This window comes from Teleopsis dalmanni, chromosome 2 (assembly GCF_002237135.1).
Source record: "Teleopsis dalmanni isolate 2A chromosome 2, ASM223713v2, whole genome shotgun sequence".
In the NCBI taxonomy this organism is placed as follows: domain Eukaryota; kingdom Metazoa; phylum Arthropoda; class Insecta; order Diptera; family Diopsidae; genus Teleopsis; species Teleopsis dalmanni.
In genome coordinates, this window is record NC_051847.1 from 82,491,961 (window position 1) to 82,503,205 (window position 11,245).

General features: G+C 31.3%; 2 protein-coding genes across 2 annotated transcripts; one reads left to right on the forward strand and one right to left on the reverse strand.

Annotated features, from left to right (window-relative positions):
- Positions 1-1,817: 1,817 nt before the first annotated feature.
- Positions 1,818-7,500, forward strand: LOC119678016 (transmembrane protein 131 homolog). The gene is made up of 4 exons (XM_038089635.1): positions 1,818-2,585; positions 2,635-3,963; positions 4,025-6,749; positions 6,854-7,500. The coding sequence occupies exons 1-4, from the start codon at positions 2,013-2,015 to the stop codon at positions 7,378-7,380; spliced, it is 5,154 nt and encodes a 1,717-aa protein (XP_037945563.1). The 5' UTR covers positions 1,818-2,012; the 3' UTR covers positions 7,381-7,500.
- A 414-nt stretch (positions 7,501-7,914) lies between these two features.
- On the reverse strand, positions 7,915-10,109 carry LOC119681419 (ubiquitin-fold modifier-conjugating enzyme 1). Its single transcript, XM_038094604.1, has 4 exons — positions 9,814-10,109; positions 9,614-9,745; positions 9,378-9,545; positions 7,915-8,209 (listed from the first exon to the last, which is right to left on the reverse strand). The coding sequence occupies exons 1-4, from the start codon at positions 9,934-9,936 to the stop codon at positions 8,138-8,140; spliced, it is 495 nt and encodes a 164-aa protein (XP_037950532.1). The 5' UTR covers positions 9,937-10,109; the 3' UTR covers positions 7,915-8,137.
- Positions 10,110-11,245: the final 1,136 nt, after the last annotated feature.

The following is an 11,245-nucleotide window of genomic DNA, read 5'->3' on the forward strand; positions in this document are numbered from 1 at the left end:
GGAAATACATAGTTGCAACAGCGTAAACGTGGTGCTACATGCATCAAAAATAATAAGCAGAGATAAGAAGTCGAAATATTTAGTATATAATGATGTTTTCGAATATATGTATATACAGTATCTCATATATTATTTAATTTATCGCTAATAAATTATTAATTAGGAATATTCCCTCTGTCTTGCAAAGTTATTGCACTAAGGTTGCAAGAGTGCGGGAACAGCTATGTTGTAGAATTGTAATATCAAAATGAAACAGCAGTTTTTGCAGTTTACCACATCCACATAAGAAGCATGTCGAAACAGCTGTTTTTTTCGTTTCGTTGTAAGCATATGTATAGACATGGGCTTAGTTATAGTAAGATTGTCCACTGAAAGCTCGAGCAACCTGTGTATTTCATGCACTTTGCAATGAGTCTGTGAGAGAGTGAAAATCCCTATTGTTTAAGCTAAAGTCTTATATAAATTACATTTACAACATTTATCTCTATAAATGCGTAATAATTAGTTACATGTGTTCCGTAATCCTGTGTACTGATTTTGATATAAACTATGACTGCAACGACTGAAATTATAATTTCTCACCATAAGTTGATAAATTACAAATTTAAATGATTATTAAAAATTAAGTTTTTATAAAATATTAATTTCTAAATAAAGTGAAAATCCGGCATTGAATGTGTCGCGCTGTCTTTGAATATTTATTTGTTTTATTTTCCAATGTAGGTGGATCACCTAAAGCACTTTTTTCGAATGCAAAATGAACAAATTTCAAACATTGGACTGTAAAAGTCAAAAATTGAAACCAGTAATCAATGGGAAGGCAGACATAAGAAGATAAAAGGCTTGGTATTTATACAACAAACATATCTAAGTCAAAATTGAACACAAGTGAGGGGGGATATTTTGCTGGATAGTTATTACTGGTTGTTTATTAATTATTGCTGCCTAATGTTGCTGATATATATAAGACAAAATTCTGGCAAAATATGTTATTAAAGTACAGTTTATCATTTATAAAAACAAAAAATTAATATAATTAAAGTAAATTGGTTTTCGGAAATTACAAATAGTGGATACTATTTCGACGATGTGTGAATATTTTAATAGAAACTATTTACTAGAAAATATATAGTTATATTATAATAATATGTATAGTTACAATGGGTATAATAGCTGTTCTAATACTTATTTAGATTTATGTAAAAAATGTTTCAAACATTATTTTTGGTTCGTTCAAGTATGTAACTGCAAGCTGGCATTTAATATTGTATAATATTGGACTCACACAAGAGTTTTATTTGTAATTTTAAATGTCAAACATTTTTGTTTTGCATTGAAAACAACAATAATTGACAACTAAAATTACAAGCATGACAGCTAAAATTATAAACAAAACTCTCGTGTGAATCCAATATAAAACTGATTTGAATTCAGGTAAACGATATGATGATGAAATCAGAAATTTAATTTAAGAAATGTTTTCAATTTTTTTGTCTTCGAGTGACTGAAGTTTATGATAGGGAAATTATGAGATAGAAGGAAAGTGGAAGAGAGATATTTCTTGACAATATATTCTACAGATAATACATTGTAAAACACTGCCCATGTCTCCGTCAAAAAGACAGTATCCGATGCTCCCGATGAAACCAGTATCACTACGTCTATTTATTTTTTTATGTATCATATCTATTATTTTTTACATTTAAGTTTTGCTTATTCTGTGTTTCTTTTAAAGTAAGCGAACGATCATTATTAACAATTATAAACAAAAAACATATGTTTAGAATTAAGATTTTTTGGTTAAGTGGCATCATCGTTTTGAATTGCACATGACAAGCGAAACTATGAAGAAACATAAACTGCAATTATAAAAACGGTAAAATATTCGCGAAAATATCAAGTATAATATTCAAAATATCGATGAAAAATATAAAATATATTAAGAAACGGTGCCGGGCTACCCAAATAAATATTTTATTTTCCATTATCCATAAAGTTAATTATTAAGCAAGATGATGCCCTTTACAATGCTATTGTTTTGCTTTTGCTTGGCCAGTGCTGTTGATCAATTATTACAACCGAGTGAAAAAATAAATTTCAATGCACAGCAAACATCAAGTCAAGTGGAAAATATATTTCCAATAACATCACTTAAACCAAATGGAGATCAAATCTTAAATATACGTTTTGACCCCCCACATCTGGACTTTGGTGTTATATCAGTTGGTACAGCGCAATCACACACAATCACAGTTATTAATCAGCATAATCGTAGTGTGTATTTGGGTTCGGTCTCAGGTCAAATTTCATCATTTTATAGCAGCTTTTTTGAGACAAAGATCATACCTCCACAAGGAAATACTACATTTAATGTAGTTTTTCTACCTCGTGAAAGTGGAACACTACAGTCAGTTTTACATGTACATAGTTCATTTGGCTTAGCTAACTTTTCCGTTCGTGGGGTGGGTACTGAATGTCCATACAAATTACAGCCAATTGTAGGCGTTAAAGCTCCGCTGAATGCCACGCTTACCCCAGAAATACATATGTTCAATCCACATAAGCATACAATGCAAATAATAGAGGTAACAACTTCCTTAACTATAACACATTTTTCTAGTGTATATGTTACAGGTGTACAGTAGTGGTGGGCAATTTCAATTAGAATTACCTAGCGGCGGACAAGAAGGACCTCAAGCCTTATGGGAAATACCGCCATATTCCACAAAGCCAGTGATACGTATAAGATTTCATGGAAAGAATGCCGGTAATCACACGGCGTATATACGTATAAAAGTGCTGGAGCAGCCGAATGATTCTGTAGCTCCAGTTGAAAATGTTTTTGTTATTCCCGTTGAATTTGAAATTCAACAGGAGAATGGACTGTATGCTGAAAACCCGGTAATTGATTTTGGGCGCATTGTAACACAAGATACAACGCCAACAACAGTGAAACTTAATTTACGCAATTCGGATGAAAATAGTCCTTACGAGTTAGTGTATCATGATCTTCATAATATTAGTGGTTTATCTTTTAATATAAACGATACAAGCATTACTCTTGATCCAATGCTGTTGGACAAGTCTTTTAATTTTAAGCTTGCTTTACTGCGTTCAGCTTTGAAACGCAACGTTAGTCACATTCAAGAATTTTCGGTTTTGATACGTGCAGATGTTTTTAAAGGCACGCTTTCTTTTAATCGTAATACAACAATTTTTATAACCGGTGATAAAGATGTTTATAAAGAAAGAAAACTTATTGTGCGAAATGAATTCAAAACACCTTTACTCGTTTTGAAAAGCAGTGTAGAGAGTAATATAACCAAAATTTTTAATATAAATCAAAGTCATAGTAAGTATGACGTTGTGCTGAAGCCAGGTGAATCATTGGAACTCATGCAGCTACAAACTAAAAACCTTAGTAATAACTTTCGCTCTATGTTAAATATATATACTAATGTAACTCGTTTCGAAGTGCCTTTATTAATATGTACTGGACAGCTCCATGTGCATACGCAAATTTCGGGTCGTTTTATGTTAAAACCTGAATATAATACTGATCTTAATTTGGGCTTGGTGCCTTTGGCAGAAATGTCACAACCAGGTTATATTGTTTTACAGAATAAAAATCCAATACCAATTAAGGTAACGAATTGGGACTTTCAAACAAAACGTGGCATATACTTTCATACCACATTTATGGGTTGTGCGAAAATAACGAGCTTGAAAAATGAACAAAACATCGAGAATGTCAAATATTACTTTTGTTCGCAACTTAACGAAAATGAAGTGGCAGTTTTTGAATTAGCTATACAATCCTATATAACGGAAAATAAGCCTTTAGATGCCACATTACAAATATGGACACCATATGAAAATATAACAGCAACAGTTAGATTTAAAACAATGATCGGCGATTTAGAAGTGGATCAGGAAACAGTTTATTTTAAAAATTGCTTCCCGGTAATATTATTTATAGTTTGTAATGTTCGTTTTATATAGTAATTATTTATAACATTTCTAGGGCATGCTATGTTCATCAGATATAAGTATACGATCTACATTTCAATATCCAATACATATAACGAGTGTCAATTTTACGGATCCAAGTATGCATTTCGAAGATTTTAATCCTAAAGTTGCAGTTATTGATCCCGGAGTGTCTACAAAAATTGGTCGCCTCTATTTCAGCCCAGCAGAAATATGCAAGCATATGTGTTATATACCGCAAGACGAGAGAACAAATTCGTTAGATTTTTTATCTACACAGCCTCTTACGAGAGAGTTGAATAATAACCCTTATTTTGATGAAGGAGAACTTAGAAGACGTACAGAATTATATCGGCAGTTTAAAGCAATCCTACAATCAATTTCGTTTAGAGTGAGTACACAAGAAAAACGACAGTTCGTACTACAATTAATGATCGATATTGTATGGCCAAAATTGGTGTCTGGACCACAAACACTACCAAGTGTCGAAATCAACAAATCTCGTAAAACAGCAATCGTTATTAATAATCCTGCTAATAAACCGATACTGGTTGATTTTTTCTTATCAAATCCAAAATTCGCAAAGCTTACACGTTCATCGTTACCGCTTGAGGTAGTAGTTTTACCAAAAAATTGCCATTTGACAGATCAGTCAGTATTTTCATTATCCGAACTGTCAACTAAGCAACCTGTACTAATTCCAGCTTATGAAAATATAACTGTCACAATTACATTCACTGCAACACAAACGGATTTGTTTTGCACTTTACTACATATTCGAAATAATTTGACGTTGTATGAGGGAGTTTGGATAAGCGCTAAAGGTGTGCAATCACAATTTCGTTTTGGAAATCGGAAACCAGGCTCCACAACGCCTTTGCTCTTCGAAGTAAATGAAAAACATTTGTCCTCTTGCTATCAACAAATGCAACCAACAACAACAACAACAACAGAAGTTAGTTTTCCGGTGAATATTAAGAGAACTTTCACAGCTCGCAATACAGGTGAAATTCCAATATTTGTTGAAACATTTTTTGTCGAAGGCCAACAATGCATTGGATATGGATTTAAAATAGTGGACTGCACTAGTTTTGAACTTGCACCTAATTCGTCTAAAAAAATTGAAATATTGTTTAGTCCAGACTTTACTATAGCACGTATTGCAAAGTTATTGGTAATAAAAACAAATCTTTCCTACAATGTCAACTATACATTATTGGCACAATTGCCTACTGATAGTTTAGAGCTCTGCGGAAAATTGATCGCTCGACCTGAATGGGAGACACAAGTACGGTACGCTGCTATAATTGTTATATTAAGCAGCTTGGCGATGGTGGTCTTTGCGGTACATTTGGATTTGTATAAAATTTTCAAAATACAGGATGCTGTGGCAAAATCTCGCGATAAGGGACCTGTGCATCCTACTTTTAATCTGCGGAACATTGGTATAAAGTCGCTTACTCCAACAGATGATTCGGGTTTAGTAGTGGTAACAAAAGTATTGACAACAAATAATAAGCAAAAACTAAATCAAACGAATGGTAACAGCAATAGCCTTAAAAAGAGAGTTGGCGAAAAACAGAATTTTCAAAATTCCGCTAGTAAAAACTTATATTATCAATATTTAGATTGGCCTGAAGATTGCACAATGGATTGCAGCTGCGACCAATATTGTGAATTTTCAGAGGAATTTGAATTTAAGTTTCTAGATGATGATAAATTAACATTCAACTGCAGCTTTCATAATTGTACATCTGCAGAAAGTAGCAAGTGTTTATCGCCAGTCATACAAACAGAACATAAGGAAAAAAACAGAGTAAGTCCAAATGAACGCAATAGTAATAATATTCCTAAAAAACAAACACAGCAACAACGTAGTAATAAAAAATCCAAAAACAACACACCTTCACCAACGGCGCCAGTAGAAGAAAATACAAATACGCACAAAGCCAAAATAAATTGTACAGAGAAAAGTTTTGCAAATAGCATCAGTGCCAGTAAGAAACTAACTAAGACCCCAGAAATGAAATCCAACACGGACAATCTTTTCGATACAGAACAGAAAAATACAACAGTTTCAACCAAAGATACTTCACGTAAGTATGGAAAAACACCTGGTAGAGAACGCAAGCGAGAATTGCAAAAACGTGAAGCAAATTGTCATTCGAATTCTTCGTCAACAACATCATCGAACTCCAATTTCAAACTAGCAGACCGTAAGAAAAAAGTTAAAGTTGTTAACTCATTAAATTTTGATTCACCGATTCCGATTCCGCCTGAAATAAGCAATAATGGCACAGGACTTAGCTGTATAACCTCACCTTGGGAAACTAGTAACCAGGTCTCATTTGGAGATGTGCTGCAGAAACATAATTATCCACAACAAAATTTAGCAACATCAACAAACACCGATGGTGCATTTAATTTAAATCAAATGAAAATGGCTTCACAAAATTCACTATTTAGTAGTGTTGATCTCAAAACGACTGAGCTCTCCAATATTTGTGAACCACAGACTATTACTGTATCAACAGAAAAGGAAATTTCAAAAAGCGACGAAAGACCTAGCAGCACTGAACTTGGTCCGATTGGCACAAGAAAATCACCATCTTCAACACCCGTTTGGGAGTCGGTAACCGCTGCACCAATGACTGCAACTACCACACAATTACTTAAACCGCAAATTTGTAGTAGTTCCAGTTTTTTTTCCGATATGCTACCAACTACTTATGAGCAAAATAACATTGCACCATTGATAGGTGGGTAGTGTACATAAAATTAAATCAAGCATGTAACATAAATTATATATATATTTTAAGTATTATTTTTTATGGCTTTTTAAAAATATTTGCTTTTTTCACAGATGCCTCAACTGCACAATTATTGGAACTACAAAAGGCTCAAGCAGAGTTGCAACGACAATGGCAGACAAATGAGTATTTGTTTAATTTACGCCAGCGGCAAATTGAAAATCAGCAACAGCAACAACTACGCTTGCAAGCGCAGCAACAACTTTTGCAAGGTGTTGATGTCAGCAACAGTTGGGCACTTAATTCTCATACTTGGTCACCACTTGTTTACGGACAAAGCTTGCCAAGTGATATCGTCAATTCAACTGGCATTAATTCCGCAGGTCTTTGGCAGAATGCCGGTCTTGTGCGTCCACCACCAGGTTTGTTGCCGAGTTTGCAGAATTTACATCAAACTCAACAGCAGCAGCAGCAGCAACACCAACAACAACCGCAACAGCAGCCACAACCACAACAGCAACAAACTACAACTAATGATGATGATATGCAAACATTTGACCCTTTTAGCTCGTTAAGCTCTATTTGGTGCGACAATTGGTTGCAGAACAACAATAATCAGAAAAGCAATAATGATAAGTAAAAAGATATCGTCTTAAGAACAAAGAGCAATAAGCAGCAACAGAATTTTGCGATTTTTTAAATTGCATTTTAGTCCTTAATAATGACAGTTTAATTTGTTAATTTTTGAAAAAATAATAAGTTGTTGAGTGAGTTAAATTTTTTTGAGCTTAGATTTTATAAATTTTTAATATTAAGAATTGAATAACTGTTTTATTTTTTGGTGCGCAGCCATCGTGTCCAAATATTTTCAATTAACTGATTTACTTCCTCAAATGCCATACATTTTTATATATAAGTTATATATAACTATTCGACGAAGTCATTGTTATTTAAGTTTCCTTTTACCAAATATTTTTTTTAACAATTTAAATTTTCTTTATACATTTTTCCATTTTTTAAGCATAAAAATATATAAGTGAAAAATATTGCTCAAAACTTAATTTAAATATCAACACAAACGAAACGTAAATTAAATTTAAAACAAAATGTAATTGAAAAGTATTTTTATTTTTTACAAAAAATACTCATGTTCAATATACAACGTTTACTGAAATTATTTGGGAGATTTTTGTTCATTTTATTTATTTCATTAATAATATTTACATGCAATTTAAAATAATGTAACAACAAAAGCACTGAAGCTTATTTGATTTATCGAAACTGTAAAATTAAGTTAATGTTTTTTAAGCAATTGCATTTTTGACGAAATAAAAATTTTCATTATTTTATAAAAAAAAATTGGTTTCTGCTTTGGAATATAAAACTGATTTTTATCATTATTTATCCTTATACGTTATGATGCCTTTCTCTATTAGATCGGGTATTTCCACCGCAAGCCATGGTGCCAACTGAAAAGAAAATGTAATATAAATTAAAAGGAAATTATGAAGAAAGAAACTATATTTTAAATAAATAACTTTTAAACAATATTAAATTACAATAATAAATATTTATTTTGTATTAATTGAATTTTTGGCTGACCATACAGTTGAATGCAGGAATTGCCAAATATCCATTAAAACATTTGTTGTTTCTTAATGCATATGTAATCAGAGTTTTTATTATAGAAAACGATTTTTTGTCACAAAGTCGTTTGTTTTTTTTTTTGTAAGAATTTTAACTTTTTTTGAGCATTATTTTTAATATATTTCTATATGTATTTCGGCAAATTTGCTTATACCTTTATCAGGAGAATACCTTAAGACGCTTTTTGACGCCTTAAGCGTTAAATATGAGCCTGGGAGGGTTAATGCTTATAACAAAAGATATAAATTTCTTATAATGAAACTATTTATCATACATCATAAATATTTATTTCAAAGACTGAAAACATCTTCCAAACTAAAGTAAGGTGTGTTAGGTCATCATTTTTAACATTTGAAGTATAAATATAAATAAACTTATGATAGTAAAACTTTTACTAATATTCCGGATATTTTGACAATTCTGCATCTTAGGCAAGAATATTATTATATTCTTCTACAAAGTGTGCATCATTGGTTATTATATTTCTAACTTTTAGATTTTAGTGCTATTATATTTGTAAAGGCAAATTTTTTCTTTTTTTATTGTGTATAGCTACGGTTACTGGAAATAAACGATATATCAAAGGTCATAATGTTTTCAAAGTCTTTGCATAATGTTTTCTAAATCTGAATGGTGTCATAACACCTACACATGGTTTCATTAACAAACACTTCTGCGTTTGAAGTGATTCCCCATAGCAATCAAGAATGACAAATCTACAAAACTGTTTTGCATAATGCTTCGGGTCAAGAATTGCGATGTTATTGAAATTTCTATATTAGAACATTATATATAAAAGAACATTATATGTTATTAGAACATATTTCTATTGATTTATGAACTGCTAGATAACGAATTAAAGTTGGAACACAATTTAAAATTTTGAAGATTGTAAGTAACTGAGTGCTCCTTTCCTTATTTAGGGTGACGGTTATCAACTACTTATAACTATTAGAAAAATTTGTGTTATTTAAAAATTTTTAAACTTACACCAAGTGCCATTGCATGAGCGATTCCAAATTTCGGTACATTTCTCGCCCACAAAGGCTTAAAATGATCTGTCAAACAAATTTTTCCACCACGATACATTTTCGCTGTTTTTCCATCAAGCTCTGGTAATGCTATTTCTGGTGCAGTTGCTGGATACGTCACTGGTATCTAAAGACAAAAAAAAATCATTTAAAAATTATATATTAAATTTCTATGAAAAGTGAAACTTTACTAACATCGAATTCCACATCAAACTCATATTTCAGTAGATTGTGCATGTACCAGCATTTTCCGAACCATTTGGTGCCTTCTTTGTTTGATTCTAGTCGAAACCAATCTGTACCAGATTCTTTATTATTTTGTACATACTGTCAATGATACCAGAAATGAAAACAATTACATTTTCTTTCATGAGTAACAAATTTTTGCGTCTTACTTTGATTAGCGACTGGTATTCCTCTTTCAATCTTTGTACCCAAACATCCTTCTCTCTAGGCCCTGCTCTGGTTTGCAATAAAGGTATGGAACTAAGAGTTTTCTTTGTACACTCATCTACCATTTTATTTGTTCGTTTTTGTTGATCAGTTAGGAAAAATGCTGCAACACTCGTTTTAATAATGAAAACAACTTTTCTGTGACACGTATAAGAAAAACAGCTGCTTAATTAACTCACGTATGCCTTTACGTTATAACGTAAACGTGTAGATTTCAGAGATGCCATCTCATGATTATTTGCATATTTTTAAAGTAATGTGTGTAGCATTGAAATTTATTTTATAGTTAATTAATAACATTTTTTTCAACAATATAAGTTAACTCAATAAAAAAAAATAATTTAGTATTTCAAAATAGTATCCATTTATTCAACTTATTCAGAACCTATAATTTGCATGGGCTACTTTCAAAAAGGTATGGGTTCTTTTAAGACCATAAAATGTGCTTGCAGTTGCAACATTAGAAAAAGAAAATATTTTATACGTAAATGTATATTTTAATAATTATTATAATATATAGCTCTAGTTTTTTGGATATGTTATGTTTAACAAATAGATTTGCGTGGGTTCAAGTAGTCATGTACAGCAAAGTAAGTACCTTTACTTTAGTGATATAAAATTCATCAAGGACAGATACTCTTCTGGTTCTATATTTAGTACTACAACGTTTTTATTTTATTTTTCTTAATATTATTAATTTACGAATATAATTAATTTACAAAAATTTTCTGACACAAATATTTTTTCCGTTTCCTTGCTTTGTTTTGGGGTATGACATCCAAATTTATAGATAAAAAAAGCCTAGTGCAAGTTTTTTGAGAAATAAAACATACTTTTATTTCAGTTAAATGGTCTCTATTTATACAATTTCAATAAGAAGCGATATGTCCATGAAACACAAGCATTTTTTTTATAAATTTAATAGATTGTAGATTAATCTTTTATGTTTATGTCAAAAACAAAAGCCTACACAAACCCCTTAATTCACCAACTGTTGAAGAATTCGCCAATATGCACCTAAATTCCGAGAGAGACTCAAGTCGCATTCAAATCCTTATGTTCAATACTTATCTTTCAGAAATCTATTCGGTGTAAAGTTAACTTTTAGGTCGTGTGTGAGTTCGGGTAAATTGAGGTAAAGTAAATTGAAATTTCCTAGGGATTTATTGCACTGCACTTCTGTAAATATTTATTTATTTATTTATTACTCTTATTTTTTATTTTTGATTAAAAGTTTTTAAATTTATTTATCCATTAATAAACATCTTATAAAATTTTTACAATAGTAACACCTAATTTACCTAATTTTTATCTAATTTACCCTACTCGATATTCTGGTAAATACCAACATTCGCTGCCATGCCGATGGAGTTT

What these genes read in the sequence shown, in the direction of transcription:
- LOC119678016 (XM_038089635.1), top strand. Translation starts at nt 2,013, where the DNA reads ATGATGCCCTTTACAATGCTATTGTTTTGCTTTTGCTTGGCCAGTGCT. An exon ending in ATTTTAAAAATTGCTTCCCG is followed by an intron (nt 3,964 to 4,024) that starts GTAATATTATTT and finishes TAACATTTCTAG; the next exon opens with GGCATGCTATGTTCATCAGA. An exon ending in TAACATTGCACCATTGATAG is followed by an intron (nt 6,750 to 6,853) that starts GTGGGTAGTGTA and finishes CTTTTTTCACAG; the next exon opens with ATGCCTCAACTGCACAATTA.
- LOC119681419 (XM_038094604.1), bottom strand. Translation starts at nt 9,936, where the DNA reads ATGGTAGATGAGTGTACAAAGAAAACTCTTAGTTCCATACCTTTATTG. An exon ending in AATACCAGTCGCTAATCAAA is followed by an intron (nt 9,746 to 9,813) that starts GTAAGACGCAAA and finishes TATCATTGACAG; the next exon opens with TATGTACAAAATAATAAAGA. An exon ending in AGTTTGATGTGGAATTCGAT is followed by an intron (nt 9,546 to 9,613) that starts GTTAGTAAAGTT and finishes TTTTGTCTTTAG; the next exon opens with ATACCAGTGACGTATCCAGC.